The 19,441-nt window shown below is 45.8% G+C and overlaps 1 protein-coding gene across 1 annotated transcript in view; it reads right to left on the bottom strand.

Moving 5' to 3' along the window:
• Positions 1-19,441, bottom strand: part of SLCO3A1 (solute carrier organic anion transporter family member 3A1) — a 140,154-nt gene that overhangs the window by 10,624 nt on the left and 110,089 nt on the right. Inside the window, exons 5-9 of the mRNA XM_050309114.1 lie at positions 12,995-13,159; positions 10,967-11,165; positions 9,934-10,072; positions 5,403-5,578; positions 2,878-2,942 (exon numbers count right to left, since the gene is read on the bottom strand). Coding sequence (XP_050165071.1) covers positions 2,878-2,942; positions 5,403-5,578; positions 9,934-10,072; positions 10,967-11,165; positions 12,995-13,159 — 744 coding nt within the window. The remainder of the gene's footprint in view (positions 1-2,877; positions 2,943-5,402; positions 5,579-9,933; positions 10,073-10,966; positions 11,166-12,994; positions 13,160-19,441) is intronic.

Raw genomic sequence — 19,441 nt, 5'->3', positions numbered from 1 at the left:
GTTCTGAAAAAAATGTCAGTGCTAGCTCTCAGTTTGTCATTTCAATGACTGGAAATTCCAGACTGGGCTGGTTCTGCGTATAAGTTAAAAGACTCTTTTATTGTTGAAACCTGTGAACAAGCACACACTGAACCTGGATTTTAAAAATTCAGCTGGGCTTCTGCCACAGGTAAGCAAGAGGATGTGCTGCTGACTGCAGCTTGTGCGCCCACAAACTGTGCTGCTGGATGGCACCTCTGAGGGTAACATCCAGACGCGGCAGTGAGGAACCTCGTGCTTTCTGGAACAAGAGAAAAATGGATTGGGATCATAATTTGAGGTGTGAGCGCCTCCTTGTTAACATGCTGAGAGGTGTTGATACAAAGCTTTGGAGATGTACAGGCTGAACTTCAGAGAGAGCTACCATCCCCATCTGCTGACTTCAGCTGGCTTGCCTGCTTTCCACAATAGTTTGGCCAGGAAATTGCTCCTCGTAAGACTTGAGGAAGGGCCTGTTTTCACTGAACTCCAAAGCTACTCCTCGGTGAATGCAGGCGTGGATGTGGATATGGAAAACTTTTAGCAACCAGTGAGTGTTTCGGGTTGTTTTTAGCAGAGGAGAGGACAAGACTCCCTAAGAGAAGGGAGCTGAGGGGTTGCACTGTAGATTGGAAACTCCTGAGAGGGAAACTCCTGGGATTTTGTCACGTTAGAAGAAGAGGAAAACAACAACACGGGCATGTAGGAAAAAATCAAAGGAAGTGCCCTGGTAAGCAGAGGCTTTACTAGGATGCATGGTGAACACCATCCAGAAAGGATGCATCCAGGATCTTACAAGTCTGAAACTCTTTGCCATTCCAGACAATTCCATTCCATGCCTTTGGCTCCAATGGCACTGCTTTACTCTCTTCTCTGAGAAACTGCAGTAATGCTTTTATATGAAGACACTGTTCCACTGCCCTCTCACAGCAGAATTCCTATGAAATAAGACAACACATGCAGGAGGATACCAGGAGAATTCAGTCATGTTTCATGTTATTACAGTGAATATTAAAGAGAGTCAATCATGTCTTACCTCTTACTGCAAAGTGTTACAAAAATTTCATATATATATATATTTCTTTGCTGAAACTGTAGCGCTGCATAAAAAAGCTGCTTCTGTCTTATTGAAATCTATTAGCTACGATTGCACCTTTGGGTCTCATACCTCCTGTATTTAATACTCTCCTTTGGTTCAAGAAACAGCTATCATCACTGTCTTCTTAAGTCAAAGCTTAAAGGTGAACTGAAAAGCTTTTAAAATAAATCAGTAAAGCTATTCTCAAACCTCAGGTTGTTAAGGGCACAATTTGGATACTCTTGCTCATATTGAAAAGTACCTTTCTCTTCATTTTCTGTGTGTTCTAAGGTACATTGCTGATATGCTTCAGGATGTATTCTTATTTTATGGGAATCCCTTAGTGACAGAGCAACATACAAAGATTTGAGTTTCAATTCTTACTATGGCTTCTTTACTGTTAAGAAAAGAAGAAATCTGTTCAACTTAAGCATATATGTCTGAGCGTGGTTTTAGCAGAATTCAGGACGCCGCTATCTCAGGAGGCTTCTCTCTTTCAAAAGGAAGGCAGAAAAGAGAATAATCTCTCCCCTTAAGTACTTTTTGCTTTGGAAACAACAGCCCACAGCCATCCTCCTCCCACACTCGCCTGCTGACTCTCCACATTCATCCAGTCAGTGCTGAAGACAGGTCAAAACCCACGAGCAGCACCAGCAGCTAAAGAAAATGCTGTGTTTGCAAAGCTTGAAACAGAGCTGACCCAAGTCATCCCAGAAGCTTCCCTTTATCTGAGCTCTGGATAAGTTTACTTGATGGAGCTTTTTGTATCACTGCAGCTACTTCACCAGAAACAATGGAAATCTAATCAGCTGTACTGTAAGTTGGTCTGGGAGCACCATTTCCCTTTCAGCTAATGGGGAATAAGGTGTTAAAAAAGTAAGTAAATAAATGAGGTAATTTATTCAAAGCAATGTATGGTACTGCTGGATTTTCAGTCCTGTACTTCCCAGTGTCTTGCTGTAGCCTCAGTGATGGCACTTTGCTCATTCCTTTGGGACTGGGGGAGCCATGCAGGGAAGGTGCTGCTAAAAGAAAGTAAATTCCACTCCCACAACATGCAGAAACCCTGGGCATGAGAAGGTCCCACACAATGATGGATCAGAGGATTTTGTCCTGAATCACTGAGATTAATGAGCTGAAATGGAAGAGCTTTAAAATAGAAGCCATCTCTTCCAGAGGGGGAAAAAATTCCACCCAGAAACAAACAGCAGGCAAACAACAGCCTGGTGTGTTCCTTTTAATTCATACATGAGAAGCACATACTGGTCCAGAGGAGCAACCATATGCATTTTAATGGAATATTAACCCACAGGAGGATACAAGGACTCAGCCTGTCTCATTTTTCTGTTTTTGTTTCCGAGAGACCTGAAGGAAGGGACAAAAACACCATGTAACACAGGTCCTGTCCCTCAGAGGAGGGTGAAAATACATATCCCTCTACTTCAGCAATATGCAATACAGCAGTAATTTTGCAAGCTGCTGACACGTTAATAACAGCTATAGAAGAGAAACTGTTTGTGTGGGACCATGGGAGAAACAGTCATTTCTCATGCAACACTGCATTTTCTTCCATTAGTACAATACAAATGGCAGGAAAAGTGCCTTCAGGAGCCTTGATGCAACATCCTTCACAGAGAGGGCTTGGACCCCAGTGTGTCAGACCACACTGACGACAGCCACAGTACTACATGGAATAGAAATGAACTTCTGCATGTTAAACACAGAGTTTACCATGAGGGAGGAAAGGATGGGAGAAAAGGACATACAATTTTTGTACCTACCCAGCAACCGGAGCAGCAGGAAAAGCACCCCAAGAGCGTAAGATTTGAGTTCAGGGCTTACGGTTCTGCAGGGAGAAGGGAGGGAGAGAGTGAAATCAATTCCTGTTGTTCTGCTTTGATTAACACACCCCCTGGCCATTCTGTGCTGTCAGCCAGGATGCCACCACCACCACCTTTCGAAAAGTCATTAATGGGGTTTTTCTTCTGCCTTTGCCCGAACTGCCTACAGCCCCAAAAGTAATTGCATATGTGATAGGTTCAGGAATTAGCTAAGTCATTAATAACAGCAGCTAATCTTGTCATTGGGTGGGGAAAAATGTAATTCCCATCCCATTAAATCATTGTTTACAAGCTCCCCGTCATGTTTTCAAGGCTCCAGATGTTCAAAATTGGAGGGAGAGGAAACTTTTGGTTCTGAAACTCCCCAGACTACTGAGAACAAGAGAGGAAAGGGAGGATGACAGACCAAAAGGTTCAGTCAGCCTGTTAATTCAAGTCTTCCAGTGAGGAAGTGCTCAACACTAGTTTTCGTGGGTGTGAGTTTAGCATGCAATTTTTTTTTATACTGGGAAAGCAGTGTTTGCAGTGTCTTTTGCTACGAACACAACCCACTATTGTATTAGGGTTATCCTACGAAGGCGCTTTAAAAAAACCATCCACAGCTTTCTAATTTGCTCAGCTCAAGGATGCTACTGGCATCATCCTCTTGGGGTAGGCTCAGCAAAGCCTTTGGAACTTTAGAAGCCATTAATTTGGTCTTGAGTCTTATAATAGCATTTTATTTCCTACAGAATCTAAAGGCTGGGAAAGCAGGACAGTGATCCCCATGGGAATAGATTCATCACACAGGGGAACTTCAAAGGTTTAAGTTGCCTCTTCCATCAGCTCCTTACAGAGGTCTGCAGGCATCACTGCTAGTGGCATCCATGGTGGCAGAGGGGGTCCTCTATATGAATACACTGTAGGGGCATCAGACAAAACTGATAAAACAGAACCAGCAAGTGGTTTTAAGTTAAGAGGAGACCCTTCTGATCACCTGCCCTCCTTTCACACATTCACAGGTCACGTAACACCACACCATGACTCCTGCATGAACCTGTGACATCTGGATGAATTTCAGCAGTTTTCAGGCAGACCCCCAGGCTCTATAGAAAGCCTTTATGCCAGGAAATATCTGACCTTGGAAAAATGTTCCAGTGGTTAATGGCTTGGCTCAAATAGGATTCTACAGTTGGGTGGGAAATGAAGGAAATGGAGTATTAAAAGTTTATTTTATGGAAAAAATAAATTATCATGTGAAATATTCACAGTAGATTTTTAATTGGTGGTGGTGTCCTTCCATTCACTTTTCTGTATTTAATACCAAAGTCAACTCCCATGCCTTAGAGTGGAGGTAAAAATGGTGCCACCTGGGAGACATCTCCTTTTCCTGTGAACAAATGACTTGCCCAGACAAAGCACCTAATTTGTATACACTGGGTTCATTTTTAAATAATCATAGAAGCTGCCAATGCCACTTGTCCTGCCCTGGACAGCCAGGGACACATGCATACATCAAAACTCCCTTTAGGCGATGCAAGAAGTGCTCTCTTGGTTAAGAGCTCTTCCCTGTACCTTTTGGTAGCTATCAGTGACTCTGAGTGAAGTTACTAATCTGGATGTGTGAATTGTTTATTTCCTACAGCTGTGAAATGAGTATGTTTAATATTCCCTTCAGTTTTCTTATTCTCTTGCATTCTTCTTCCTGGCTGATGCCAGGCTTATCTCATTTGAAGGCAACACTAAGATGTCTCCATGCACGATCCTAAAGGTGCTGGCAGCTTCCCTGAACAAAGAACTCTTCAAACTTCAAATTACTTCTGCCACAATATTTATCATGAGAAATTTGATTTCCCTTTAGCTACTGGAGATGCAAAGAGAGAAGCAAACTAGTAGGTGGAATATCTCATTTTGTATCCTGCAGGGAGACATGCCCTCACAGAGCTGTTCTGTCCAAAATCCACTCAAGAGTGTGTTTCTAATACAGACCTTATTGATTGAATTTTATTGGAATTTTCCAGGCAGCAGAATGGATCTGCTATTTATGCCTCTGGTTATTATTCTCAGTAAGTGACAGCCTGGACAGCTAAGTAATTCTGGATAAATGTGGGCTTAGATATATATGTATATCATAAGATGAAGTGTTCCATGTGTCTGGAAATAACACAAGGTCAGTTATTTGAGTAAGCTACTTTTGCCCACCTATTCACATTGGCTTAACCCAAGACATGTCCTTCAGACTTCCAAGTTCTTTATGTCCTTGGAGTTGGTCCAGAGTGGGAGAAGTTAAAACTCTGGACAGGTGGGTATTGACCAAAGCTAGCCTTTGCCACAGCTTTTCACTTCTCCGTGGCTTCTATGGTCTCCAGGCTGTATGGGACCCTCAGCTCCCTGCAGATCCCAGTGGTTCCCATGGCCCCTCCAGCCCTGCTCCCACTGCCCGAGTAGCCCCTCTGGGATCACTGGTTCCCCGGCCGTGGTCCTACCTGATGAGGATGATGACTGATGGTGTCTGTGCCATGGCCCCGATCATGCTGCAAACACACATCACGCAGAGGAATGTCAGGAAGGCCTCTTCGCAGCCGGGGCTGGGGCATTTGCCAGGAACCACGGTGGCATTTTCAGCAGGGACCGAGGTGAGGCACGAACAGCCACTGAGGTTCTGCAGAGGAGCACAGGGAGAGAAAAGAGAGCTGTGATCCCCATCATTGACCTCTGTAATGGGGGCTTGTCAACAGCAACTCCTAATCCTCTAATGGTCAATTAAGTGACTCCTAAGTGCTTGTTTGGAGGGGTTTGGAAAGAATTTCAGGAGCGCCAGCTCTGACTGCATGCTACCAGCAAGGGAAAGCTGTCCCTTGGCTTGTTTCTTTTCTTCTGCTCCTTTCAAGTCTCTCCCATAAATGTCACTGCAACAAAATTATTACCAAGTTATACCTCTTTGGAGGGGAATAAAGAAACAATCTGTGTCTCTGCGACAAGCAAGATCCCCCAATTATGGTTCTAATTACTTGCTTATTTACTTCCGTCCTCTTGGCTGTTGCAATTAAACTGAAGTACGTTAAATGCAGGTAAATCTGCAGCCCTGTTCTTGGCTGCAGGTTTGGTGCCTGCTTCCAGCACCCTGAATCCTGGGAAGGAGCCACCCAAGATGGGTGCTGCAGCTCACTGAGGGCTGAACTACCACCGCTTGGCACCACAGACACTGTCGGACTCAAAAGCACTCCAGGGCTAATAAATGACATCTGGTTCAGAGGGATTTGTGTTGAGCTAAGAGCTGAAGTCAAGCGAGATAAACTTTATCAATATGTGATCAGAAGGAGGGTGGAATAACTGCATTTTGCTTTGATCTTGCCCGGCAAGTGCAGGATGTGAAAAGAAGCTTTGTTTGCCAGTCACAGATTTAAGGATTTACTATTTTTTTTTTCTTATTTTCCAACTCACCCTCCTGAATTTCTGAGTGGGGGATGGCAGTGCAATTAAGGCACACAATACCACGAAGAAATCCCTTAACGAATACAGAATGAAACGGTCATAAATGATTCATGGCTTTTCTTCATCAGCCCGCTGGGTTTGCAGGTCACATGCTTGTATGAGGAGTAACACCATAAAATAAAACATATTGAAAACCAGCTAAATCCCCTCCCCTTTCCCTCTACCATGTTTGAGCAGAAATTCCTTTGCTTTTCAGCAAAGGGGGGTTCCCTTAGGACCATACAAAAGCACACTTACTGGTTCACTGCCTCCTAAGATAAGGATCGCCAAGGATACTACTCCAACCTTTCTGACACCAATCTCTTTCTTCTGCTTAGGAGTCAAATGATTTTCTTCCAACTAAGTGCATAGAGGGCAAGAGAGACTGCTGTGCAGAACTCCAGGAGAGCTGGAGCAGACATGCAGTGCCTTTCCGGACAGCAAGCAGTAATTAACATAACAAATTCCTGTGCTGTGAGTTAGAAGCTGACACCTGAAGGCTTCAGAATGGTCACAATTAGCACCACTGATGTGGTGTTTGCACAGACAACAGGAATTGGTAGGTCCTGGCTCTTACTGCAGTGCATTGCTATCCACCAACCTGGACTCAGCCCCATGGATCAAAACCCATCTAAGTCTAGACAAATATATATCTGCACTGAAAAATCCTGGGACAAAATTCCTATCACAGCAAACATGCAGAACTGTGTGCTTATTTTCTGTGGGTTCTTATCAAGGGACAGAAAGTACCTGTTTCTGGCAATGGTGGGGCAGATTCTCCTCCCATTGGTGCGATTTTTTTACAAACCACAAGGCAGATCCCCACCTGCATTGCCTGAAAATTTGCCTCTCGATCCACTTTTTCAACAATTTTGCATCAAGGTGCTGGCCCGAAGCAGTGCCAGTAGTTTGAACCAACTACATCTGCTTCCTTAGCACTGCACCTCATCCTTACCTGGGAGATCTTTGATCTTTTATTACTCACACACTACACAACCCGCAGACATCAAACAAGGAAACATCAAAGATGGAGTTATAACTTTGTCCTGTGGAGAGGCAACTTTTTGCTACCTGTGCCAAAATTGCTATAGATCCACTTGTCTGCAACCCCACTGCATTCAACCACATATTATCACAACCCTCTGCAGCCCAGCAGCTTGCACACCCAGATTTCTGCGTGCATGTGAGGCTACACAGATGCAGAGTTTACACCTTTAACAGCATGTTGAGTTTGTCGTGATTATCTATGCAAATCGCATGTTTTTAATTACTCATTCCTTAAGCCCTGCCTCTGGCAGGGAAGGGACAGGCTGGTACTTCAATGCAAAGCTGTGAGATGTCAGCGCAGTAATGCCAGGCTGGAATTCATGTGTCTCCAACCAAAAGGCTGAGAGGATCAATGGCATCCAGCAAGGAAGATGCAAGCATCACTCCCAGGAATGGCTTGAAAGAAACATTCCTGTGGTTGCCAGAGCTCTGCCTATGAGCACCGATATTCCTATGGCTTTTTAGACAGGTGCACCTCTGAAACCAGTTCAGTAAGAGAGAAGAAATGAAAAAGAAAAAACTAACTGAGCTACATATCACTTTTAGAAATTGTTCACAGAGGAAAAGTGGAGCAAGGCAGTCAGAAACATCCAATGTAGTAAAGTTAAATAAAGCATTCAGAGAATTTTATGTCCCAGTAAAAAGCAACCCTTGGCTCATCACAAGCATATAACATTCACAAGACCCTCTAGACAGGTCATTACCTGGATTATGGGTTTAAAACTTGGTTTGGCAATTTGGCTTTGCCTCAAGGCCATTGCATGGCCAAACTGGTCCATAATTCTTGATAATGCCTTTTCCAGAGGATACTATATTGCTTCACTAATTTGTGTTCAAAAAGTTACTGCAATGAAAAGAACTCCAGGATGATGACGAAAAGGCAAAATAAGAAGGAATGAGTAAGAGAGAGGGTGAGGAACACTGAGTTTTTTGCTGAGAGGTTTTTCTCTTGCAGAGCATGAGGTCAGGCAGCTGCAGACTGAGGAGGCAGAGCTGAATTTTCATTACCATGCTCCTTCCAGAGGAGCCAGAGCTTTGACCTGAACTGCACGGTGAGGAGGTCACTCCCACACTCCAGCCACGGACCACACTAGATGTATTCTTGCTAAAGGCTTGGTGAAATGGCAAGACACTATTCTCTGTGTTCAAAACAAGCTGGCTTCTTGTTAAAATCATCCTGCTGCCGCCCCAGGTGTTGACTTATTGGGAGGAGGAGGAAGAAGAGGGCAGGAGGTAACACCTTCACATATGTCACACACTCATGGAGATCCTTGTGGGGTTGTTGAAAGCACTTTGAAACTGTGGTATCTCAAAGGGATGCCTGCATCTCTGAGGCTGTAGAGGGAAGGGAGGAGAGAAGAGGTTTAAGCAGGACAAGCTCCCGGGTGATCTGGGCTGTGAGGCTGCGCTGCCAGCAGCGAGTGTGCACTTCTGCTCAGTGGCACTGGCGTGTGCTTTGTCTCTTTAGCACAGCATGGGAGGTCTGATGTCTCCTCAAAAAGCAACGATGAAGCCATGGAGGGATTGCATGTGGTGATCACTGATGTCCCTGCTGCCACAAACAGCCCCTCTGACCAGGCTGACCTCCAACAGATTCCACACAGGCAGTGCTGCAGCGATCACCATGCCTGGCACGGCCCCAGGCAAGGAGCAAGGATGCAGGAATTCAACCAGTCCCCACCCACGGGAGCAGCAGGCACTCATTTTCAGCCTAACCCAGAAGACATTAACATTTCAGCAGCAAAAATGAAAAAGCTGGCTTTTAAGATACTGTTAAAAATTCCCCACATCTTCTTTACACAGAGATGGTTTGGTCTTTAGGAGTTTTCTAAGGGAAATAAACTCTTAGATATAGAGAACTGAAAAATGCAGAATGCCTTTGGATGGAGCATCTGCTCCCCTGACAACTGCTCTTGCTGCTGGCTCAGAGCAAAGCAAGGAAAGAGAGAGAAGTGAGAGGAAAGAAAGGAAAGCTTAAAAAAGGGTGAATAAAACCAGAATCTGCTTGTAGGTGTCTAGGAACCAGATTCAGGGAAAGAGCAAGAGGAAAAAGAATAAAAGGATTGGGCAGGGCAAACATGGGCAGGTGGAGAAGAGGGGAGATGAGGAGCTGCAGGACAAAAGAGAAGCTGGTCCCACAGCCTGGGCCAGGAAGCTCTCACAGAGAATCTGGGTTCTACCACTGGACAACCGCACAGATCTCCATGTTCCTTGCTTCCATGCTGAGGAGAAAGACCAGAGGAGGAGGAGAAGGATATGAAATCCCATCCTGCTCCATGGGTAACCCTGGCACTGCTGCCAGAGAGAGTGGGCATTTATGCAACAGAGTGAGAAACGACAAGGGTTCACGCCCACCTGAGGTGTGCGGTCAGCTACTGAGGGTGCAACCACTGCTGGCTGCGGGTGAGCTACTCTACCAGACACGCACTAACCTCGCTCACTTGAGCTCTCAGAATTGTTCCTACAGGCGAGAGGTCCCGAGGAAAGCCCACTCACCGTGCTGCTGCAGCCAGCAAAGCAGGCAGATAAGTATGTGACCCCGTCTGCCCCACAGACTGGAGTGAAGGAATCAGTTTGGCATTCACAGTTGTTATTGCAGGGGGAATATGGGTCCAGAGATGAGGTTGGAGTTGAGCTGTTAAGAGAAACAAAAAGAGAAATTAATGGACAGTGTGATGATATCAGCCAGCTTTTTCAATTGTTGCTTCACAAAGATGGCTTTGAGGGGGTAGTTAAGACAAACACATTACAAAAAAGCAGTGGGCAGGCTAGCTGGGTTCCAGCTTTAAGAAATCCAGGCTACAGCCTCTCCCTGGGGACTGAAATGCCATGGCCACTATCCCTCTGCAACAGGGAATCTAATGCAAGGCTTCAGCTGCCTTGTTACCCCAATGAGAAGCCCCAGGGAAGCCCAAAGAGATGATCAAGAGATTGCTCTGTATTTTTCTGTAATACTGTGAGGAGCTGAGAGGCTGAAGTTTTCATCTTCTAAAGAGTCGCCACTGCATACTGAGGAGCACTCGAAAAGAAAACACAGAATAACTCTCTCCAAATCCTGTGAGTGCTACAGGGCACCATGGGCCTCATTTCTCACATTAAAAGACCTGGAGCCACAAACAGTCTCTCTTCACCATATCTGTATTTCCAGGCATCCAAAACCTGATTCTACAAATTCCCCTCGGGCATTTAAATCAGTGTACAAAGCACTGCATGTCCCTCACTGCCAGGGGAAACCAGAGGGTGTGATGGACTAAGTGCTACACAGGTGGCCATGGGCACAGAAGCAGGTCTGGCACCTTTTGATTCAGTTTGACCGATTTTAGTAAAACTAAAATCAGTCAGCTGCAGGTACTCAACTCTCACAGCAAGGAGTGGCATGGAAACATCCCAAAGTAAGAGCCCTGTATCAAACTGCATTCTATATGCTTGCTCTGTGGTTGTCTGAGGGCCAGCACTGCCTGTTGAGGACAATAACACGGATTTATGTTGGTAAAGCTCTGTAAGACCTTGAAACTGTCTGGGGACTCACTTGTTTCCATAGGGAACAGTAACCCCTGCCACAGGTCCTGTGTCACATCCCAGGAACAGGAAAGACACGTAGCAAGCTGTGGACACCAGGTTCACCAGCATGGCCATCCTGATGGCTCCCAGAGCAGACAGGCTGAGCTTCTTCACCAAGAGGCCACCCAGGAATATGCCCAGACATGCACATGGAATTGCTGTCATCCCTGCAAGAGGAAAAATCAGTTAGCAAGAAGGAGTAAGGCTCAGTGAACTACACTACAACAGAGTTTTATGCTCCAGCAGCAAGATCTGTGCATGGGGAAATCCTGTAATGACCAACTGCTGGAGCAGCACCAAGCTGAGCTTGCCTAAAAAAAGGAGGAACAGATAAAAATAGGTATGCTGCTTTGAATAGAAGAACCAGGACCTTCTTCCAGTTCTCATTCATATTGGAGGGAAATGCCAAACTTGCTGAGATTGGCCCAAGCTAACCTAACCAGCAGCTTCTCTAATGCTTCCTGCAACAGTTGGCAGAAAAATAAAGAATTTTCCAAGTTGTCTAGAAGCTTTGGATGAGCCCTGCTTGGTATAATTCACAGCAGTCTGAACTTCAGAGACTAGGCAAGAGTTGCATTTGAAAATACGAATTTTCCCTTAAAGAATTTTAAACTGTAAGATACAAAATCACCGCCAGAAGTGACTCCGTTTCCAGGTACAGACAGGCATTATCACACCATGTTTGTTTGGGCTCACTATTATACCTTTGCTGTCAGTTATACTCTAGATCTCACCTACCTAGACTAAGCTTAGAAGAGCATCCCAATCCTGGCATTTCTGGACTCTCCTAGATGCCATGTGGGAAATGTGGTAACAACTTTTTTTAAACAAGTTGCTGCGAGAAACACAGAGGTATCAAAGTCTCCTTTCCCACTGCCCAGGCAACTCCCACCAAACAGCTTTTTTCTTTCTCCCAGTGGATCAACAGTGAAGTTGCTTTCTTTTGCCAAGCCTTTAATTTTCAGAAAAGATAGAAGAGCCTAACATCTTTGAGACCTCTGGGCTTCTGTCCAATCATACTAAAATTCACTAGCGAGTTCTGGTGTTGCTGGGGGAGGCAAGGCTGACAGCAGGGGATTGTTTCTTTTGGGAAACCAGGGCAAAACCAGAAGATATTGATGAGTTTAATAGGAAAATAAATAACTGTCAGGAGAGCAGCTTGCAAACACCTTATTTTGATATTAAGATCCACCCATTTCCTGATGTCCCAGTTTTTGACAGATCACTGCCAGCTGCCCATCTGGCGAGCTCTGGTTGCAGATCATCCAAGATCAACTTGCAGATATCTTAATTGGGTGCTGCTGAGAGAAGGGCTGTCATAAACAAATGGCTGGGCCTGCTTGGGAATGAGCAGCAGCAGCAAATAAATGAAGATTCTGCCATCAGTGTCCTGACAGGGAACAAATGAACACTGAGAAATATATAAATGAGAAACTACAGCAGCATGGAATGGTCAGAGAGAAGGGGCATTTGAAAGACAACCAAGCTGCACTAAGTCAGGTACTTTAGCTGCTGATGGCAATCCCATCATTTCCAGGCCAAGGGAAAAGGAGTGACCAACAGGAGAAACTGGGCTTCCTAACCCAAATGGATGTGGAATGGAGAACTCTGGGGAACTTGAACAAGCAGAGAGCCACTGCAGCCTTGGGCAACCAAATGGCCCAATTCTGCTGCATTTAAGGCTATCACAGACTTTCATATCCTGGCTGTCCCAGACTACTTCTAACACAATGGTCACGGCTGCAGGGGAAGTGATGGCATCAGGATACACTGGAGAGCACAGTTGAGAAGAAAGGATGCTGGAGATCTCCTGTGTGCTCTGCAGCCACGGCACAGCTGGATCCCACCCCTCCTGCTCACGGACACATTTCTAGATGTCAGCCAAGTCACTTTATGGGCAGCCTAACCAGTGAAACTGGGTGCAGTTACCAGCCACGCTGAACACTTTTAAATACCTTTGGATGCTGGAGATTTGGTGGCCCCTGTGGTTACTCACCCAGGAGCTGGTTGGCAGATGAGGTGGTGAGGTTGAACTGCTGCTCCAAGTACTTTCCAAGGAAGGCAGCGAACCCGGCCACCACCGCGATCTCCATGCAGGCTGCCAGGATGATACAGGTGAAGACAGGATTGGAGAGCAAGTGCTTAGTTACTTTGGGGATCACTAGAAGAGAGGAAAAAGGGAGAGATGTGTTTGTGCAGACTTTACTCGAGGTGCTGGAGGTGCCTTTCTGCTCTCCTGAAGGGGAAACTTGCTTCAAATCAGGAGTCATTTACTGCCTGCACAGACAAGCTGGTTGCAATGTGGCAACGCCAGAACAAAAGGAAACGCCCAAACAGTGCCATCTAAAAATTCAGATACCAGAACGGTGAAAAAAGAAGTAACCTGTTGTTATCATGGAATATCCTGAGATGCAAGGGACCCACAAGGATCACTGAAGTCCAACTCCTGCCCCTGCACAGGACAGCCCCAAGAAGGACACCTGAGAGGGAAGAGGACGTGCTGAGCTGTTCACTGTGTAGGATGAACACACACACGGCTTTGGTTTCATGATCCCTTGGCTACCCCCTCCCAAATCATTAGTGTCCAGAGTCTTCTCTCCTCCAAGCCTGTCTCAGTTTCTGATAAGCAAACACGAGTTACCTTACAAAGGGAAATCACGCTAATGAATCAGATCGCACATTTTCTACTTCAGCGCACATTTTAATTATTGTCGAGATAACACAGCTTGAAGAGGAGAGGATCCCAGTACAGAAGAGAGCCTTGCTTTGTCTCAATACCTGATGACTAATTTCTCCCTGAATTAAATGTGAAAATCATTAAGTTTCAAAATTACCTTGCTGAAGTGTAGTGAAGCCTCAGCAGACCCCTATTTGCATTTTAAAATCCATCCCTCGCATCCCCTATGGTGTACCAGGGTCTGGCAGATGACATTTCCCTGGTGTTGGCTTCTGTTTTCCCTTAGGTTTTTTTTTTTTGCACTGGCCTCAGTAAGTCAATGCACAGCTCATTGTCAAGGCTCTGCTTGGGTGCCCTTGGTTCTTTCTTGGGGAGAGGGGAAAAATGGTTATAATTAGATTAGATCTAACCTTTTTGGAAAGGGCCACTCCACAGTTTCAGGTCTCTTTATATCACAAATGTTTTTCCATACTGTATAAAATTCTTGCTTCATGAGGATTTGCTGAACATAATGGAGGTGCAAGAGGCATAGTAATTTTTAGTAGAACAGGGTGGTGGGGGAAGGAAAAAAAGGAAAAAATACTGTGTGGGAGGAATGGGGGTGGGGGAATTCAGGCATGGATAAATTTCAGAAGCCACCTGCTGCCTCCTTCAGTTCTTTGGTGGCCACCTACAGAATTTCCCCTTCTTGCCAGGAAAAAGATAGAAAATGCAAGAGGGGACTTAGCAGTGCTGAGCTTGAAAAGCCATATTTAAGGTATTAATGCCTGTTGTGCCTCTGGAGTTCAGTTTGTTCAAGATTAATGGATTCCTCAAGATGTAGCTTTGTGCCAATTCTACTCCAAAGACACAAAGGTCTACTTCTAACTTCATCCACCAAATAATAGTGATGACAGCCTGCCTTTTGCAGAAGGGAGTTAAAGATCATGCACATTTATTTCTGAAGTTGGCAAGGCTGGTACCCAGCCATCATGCACTACCAAGGTCAAAATCCATCTTCTGTGCTTGGGGTGGACAGCAAAAATTTTGCAGAGTTATTGCGCTGTCTTACACAAGAGAGGAGCCCCTTGTGACTGCCTTGCCTGGCAGTGCTGGGCTACGAGTCACACCACTTCATCACCTAAAGGGGCTACAAGAGAGCTGGAGAGGGACTTTTGACAAGGGCAGGTAGTGATAGGACAAGGAGTAATGGCTTTAAACTGAAAGAGGAAGGAATTTGATTAGATATAAGGAAGCAATTCTTCACTGTGAGGGTGGTGAGACACTGGAACAGGTTGCCCAGAGATGCTGTGGACGCCTCTGGAAGTCTTAAAGGCCAGGTGGGACACATCTTTGAGCAACTTGGTCTAGTGGAAGGTGTCCTTGCCCATAGAGCAGGGGCTGGAACGAGATGACCTTTAAGGTCTCTTCCAACCCAAAATATTCTGTGATTCTATGATTCCATGATCATTGCATCTCCTCCCTGTGAGTTTTCTAGGACAGGAACTGTCTCCCACTGCCTCTTTGACCACTGTCTACTGCAACAGGTCTCTTACCAGCAGGTAGGTGTAACACAAAACCCAGTGCACAGACAACTCAAGCAATGCCTGGCAGCCTCCACCATCTCCTCAGCCAGGGTCAGCTCATTCCCTTTCATCTTCTAAGGGAAATGACAGGAGGCTCCCCATAGAAATGAATATACTTTCATCTTGCTGCTGTCATTTGTTAAGATCAATCATTTGACACCTGCTGCTGCCTTATCTGTCTCAGTTCTTGGGGTGAAATACCTCTGGGAACAAGATATTAAAAGTCAGCAGTGAAGTTTAAAAATCTCTCAGTAGACTAGAGTGACATGCTTTCAACTGCCTGGCATATGGTGCTGGGTATAGAGGGGGAATAGAAAATGTCTGATGGGGGACAGTGGAGCCCTGGGGAACACAACAGCTAAGGATGTCACTTCCCCACTGGAGCCGATCCCAGCAGAAGTCATGATAAACATTTGAAGTACATCTGCCAAAGGGGGGAATGGAAAGGTCTTTTGGAGTCAAAAGTCTACTTGGAGAACCCACAAGCTGTGCCAGACTCTCGGAAGGACCAGCGCATTTAACATCCTTATCCTAATGCACCTGATCTGCTCCAGAAATGACGGCAGAAGAGCAATTCTTACTGGCATGGCAAGATACACTGAAAAGAACGTGACACCTCTTTTTACTGCTGAAGCACTTTAAACCCAACTCTTCAGACCATTCACATGCAGCATCAGTCATAGGATCATCCACAGATTGCAAGGGACCCAGGCAGATGTCCCAAAGCTCAGCAACACCCCCACCAATCCCTTGACTTCCCACCTTTTAACACTCAACACCCATGCCAAGGCATCAAGCATCCTCCCTGTCTCCCACAGTGGGGCTGCTGTGGGTGACAGGCCACAGGCTTGACAAACACACACACTTATGTGCACCAAGTAGCTCTGATTTGTCACTGCACATCGGGGAGTACAGGGGATAATTGGCAACCTCATTACATGAGGTTTAACTACTCTCCAGAAACGACAAACTATAATCATCACGTTGGTGCTTGAAATGAATTGTTTGGAACATTACAATCACCAAGGCCCCTGTTTCTGGTTGGAGCACCCTACAGAGACATGTTTTCAATTTGCAGTAAAGATGAGGAACACAGAAAGCAAAGTAATAAATTAGAGAGAGGTTTACAGCCCAGTCCACATAGGACAGTGCGGTGACAGAATGGCAAAATGTAGCATTGAGCCGAAATACAACTTTCTACTACCAGTGTCAGCAGCAAGCCTCAGGTCTAAATACAAAACAAAAGACAAAATCTCCACCTTGAGACTTGAGGAAAAGGGATGAAGCAAACAGTGTAGGCAGCAAGAAGAAAATATGTTCTGGAAAGAGGTAGCTCCTGGAGAAGAGAAGATGGAGTAAGGCAAGAGGTGCTGAAGATATCTCAGGTCAGATTAATATGCTGAAGACCACGTGGCCTAGGCAAAATTGTTATCATGAAGGATGTGAAGGAAAAGGATGACACCTATGCCAAAAAGTCTTCCTGACAAGACACAAGCTTGAAGCAGCAGTAGGGAAGCAGGTCCTTTTAGTCCATCAACCTGCCTCCAGCAACCACCTTTGCTGGACTTCAGAGGAGGACATGAACCTGCCTCACCTGTGACACAGAGGTCATGGCAAGGCACAGTATCTTTTCAGAGACACGCTCTGCCTGACTTTGGCTGCTGCTCAGCTTTGGTCCCAAGGTGTGCAGGCTGAAGGCCTTTCTGATTTAATCAAAGGTGCTGAAAACAAGGACACTGGCTTGGAAACAGCCCAGAAGAACTGGACAACAATGCCCACACCCTCACAAAAAGCAAGCCAAAGGAAACTTGGAGACTGATGGGACCTGATGTGTTTTATGATCACCCACCGCCCTCTCACCTAAGACTTGGATTTCTCAGCAAGCTTTTTACATGTTGGTAGAGGGACAAAACCCAAATCCAAGACGGCATTAAAATCTTGGTACCTGCCTTGATCTGGGCCAAAGATTCATCACTGAATGAAGGCACAGAGGGAGCCCTCTCCAAAAGGTTGCCACTATCACTCATTAGAGTCACAAGTTGAAAGTGATCCTGTCACCCTTTATCCCACCCAGTCCTATGAACTCATCTCAGAGCACAACAGGCTCTCCACGGCCCAGACCCTCCCTGCACATCTGCACCTCTGGCACAGCACTACATGTCTGCTCCCAGACAGCACTTTTTGGGAGAGAAATCCTGGATTCAGAGCAGCTCCCTCCCTAGGTATTCAGCAGATTGGAACACAGAGCAGGAAGGAACTGAACAGAAGACAAGACAGCTGTCAGCTGTACATCCCAGCTCTCCTATGCTCTTGAAAACGAAGCTGAAGAGAAACCAAAATGTTTCCAAATCTAGGGAACTTGCAGTTTTGAAATGCATTTAATTCCACAGTGAGCTTTCTTTTAATTCCTTGTGAATGAGCTTCTCTCTTGAAACCTGAAGTATTCCATATCAATTTCAATCCTTTTAGGGTTTTAATCTCTCTCGCTAGACAGACAGGCAGAATGTAACAAATTTATGGTTTAAATAATTGCAAACCAAAATATATTTAGAGTAGAACGTTTCAGGGGTGTTAAAGATCAAGCCAAGGAAGCATTCTGAAATCAAATGTCATCAGAACTGACCGCTCAATTCAGTAGATGTGACATTTCTGTAGGAAAAAAAAAGGATTTTAACAAAATATTTCCAAGCACGTTGTAGAGCAGGTGGTGGGTTAGAGGCAGCGTGTTACACCGAGTGAGAGGGCAGATGTTGGACAGACACAAGCAGAGGGCACAGGTGCCCTGACATCGAGCATCATCTCTGACCCAAAACAGCAGAGAGGTCCCCAAGGCAGACCAGACATAGGAAAGCAAAGCTGTGGCCCCCAGGAGAGCAAGGACTACCAGAGCCCATGCCTGAAGTGCTTTCACAGACCATACAAAGAGTCCAGGGTTGGAATAACCCTTCCAGGCTGCCAGGCGAGAGCAGAGAGCAATGGCAGCATTTATCCATCCTTTCCCTGCTATTAATCCTTCACTTCTCTGAGCTCCCAAATGGATTTGCTTTGCTTAACTGAAATACTAGTCAGGCAAAGTGGTGCAGCACTCACATGCCAATTTAGCAACAGGAAGCAGCTCCCAGGACTGTCCCAAAGCTTTCTTGCCTGAGTTGCAGTGCCCCTGTGCAGAGCAGCCGTGGCAGCCCCCCGCCGCCTCCACTGCCTTTGATTGCCTCTTCACCTCGTGCTATTCAAAGGCATTGCTTTTCTTTCAAGTTTGAAGCTCCTCTTGAGGATGCTACTTTCCCTGGCATGAAAATACCCCACAGGAAGAGATGCCATGGCTCCCCCAAAGCTGGGCCCTCCCTCCTGCTTAGACCTTGACAGAGATGTAAAAGATCGATACTTTGAGAGTGTTCTTTTTATAATAGTCCTGGATTTTTCTGCGTGCTAAGGCTAGGAAAAGGAAAGCCAAGGAATCTCAGCCAGCCCTGCATCTCACTGACTTTCAGCAGATCTTGTAGTGTCTCGAGCATCCTCCCACGTGCCAGCCGTGCCGTGTCGCTGGCTGACAGCCGTGACCCGGCTTGGAGCGTGTCCCCAGCTGACACCGCCCTGCTCCCTCTCCTACCATGTCCTCCCTCTTGTGGCAGTCACTGCAAGGCTTGGAAAAAATAGAGCAAAAAGCAATAACACCCCTTCAATAGCCAAAAAGGAGATGCAGTTCAGCCTCTAAGGATGCGTTGTTGATACAAGGGGTATTCACACAATCAGTCCAGAGAAACAGCTCTTCCTCCCCACACTCGCCCAAGAGATGGACAATCCACACCTCCATGCAGACACAGACTTACAGCAGGCACAGCCCCACCCAGGACAAGCTACAGACACAATGCTTGCTAGAAATGAAGTCATTTATGGCCATACAAACCCCAACGAGCATCTCCACCCCCAAACCCATGCACAGGTAAATTCTCCACTGTTGCCCAGAGAAGCTCTGGATGTCCCATCCCTGGAAGTGTTCAAGGCCAGGTTGGATGTATCTCTGAGCAACTTGGTCTAGTGAAAGGTGTCCCTGCTCATGGCAGTGGGGTTGGAACTGGATGATCTTTAAGGTCCCTTCCAACTCATGTCATTCTACGATTCTATGATTCTGTTCAGCATCCCAAATTTATGTTAAGCTCAAGGTCCATATTAGGACAGAAGACATGACTATGCATGCACA

This window comes from Myiozetetes cayanensis, unplaced genomic scaffold (assembly GCF_022539395.1).
Source record: "Myiozetetes cayanensis isolate MyiCay16 unplaced genomic scaffold, myiCay2020 scf14, whole genome shotgun sequence".
NCBI classification, from domain to species: Eukaryota; Metazoa; Chordata; class Aves; order Passeriformes; family Tyrannidae; genus Myiozetetes; species Myiozetetes cayanensis.
The sequence above is the reverse complement of the archived record's forward strand: the minus strand, read 5'-3'. Positions and strand labels throughout refer to the sequence as shown.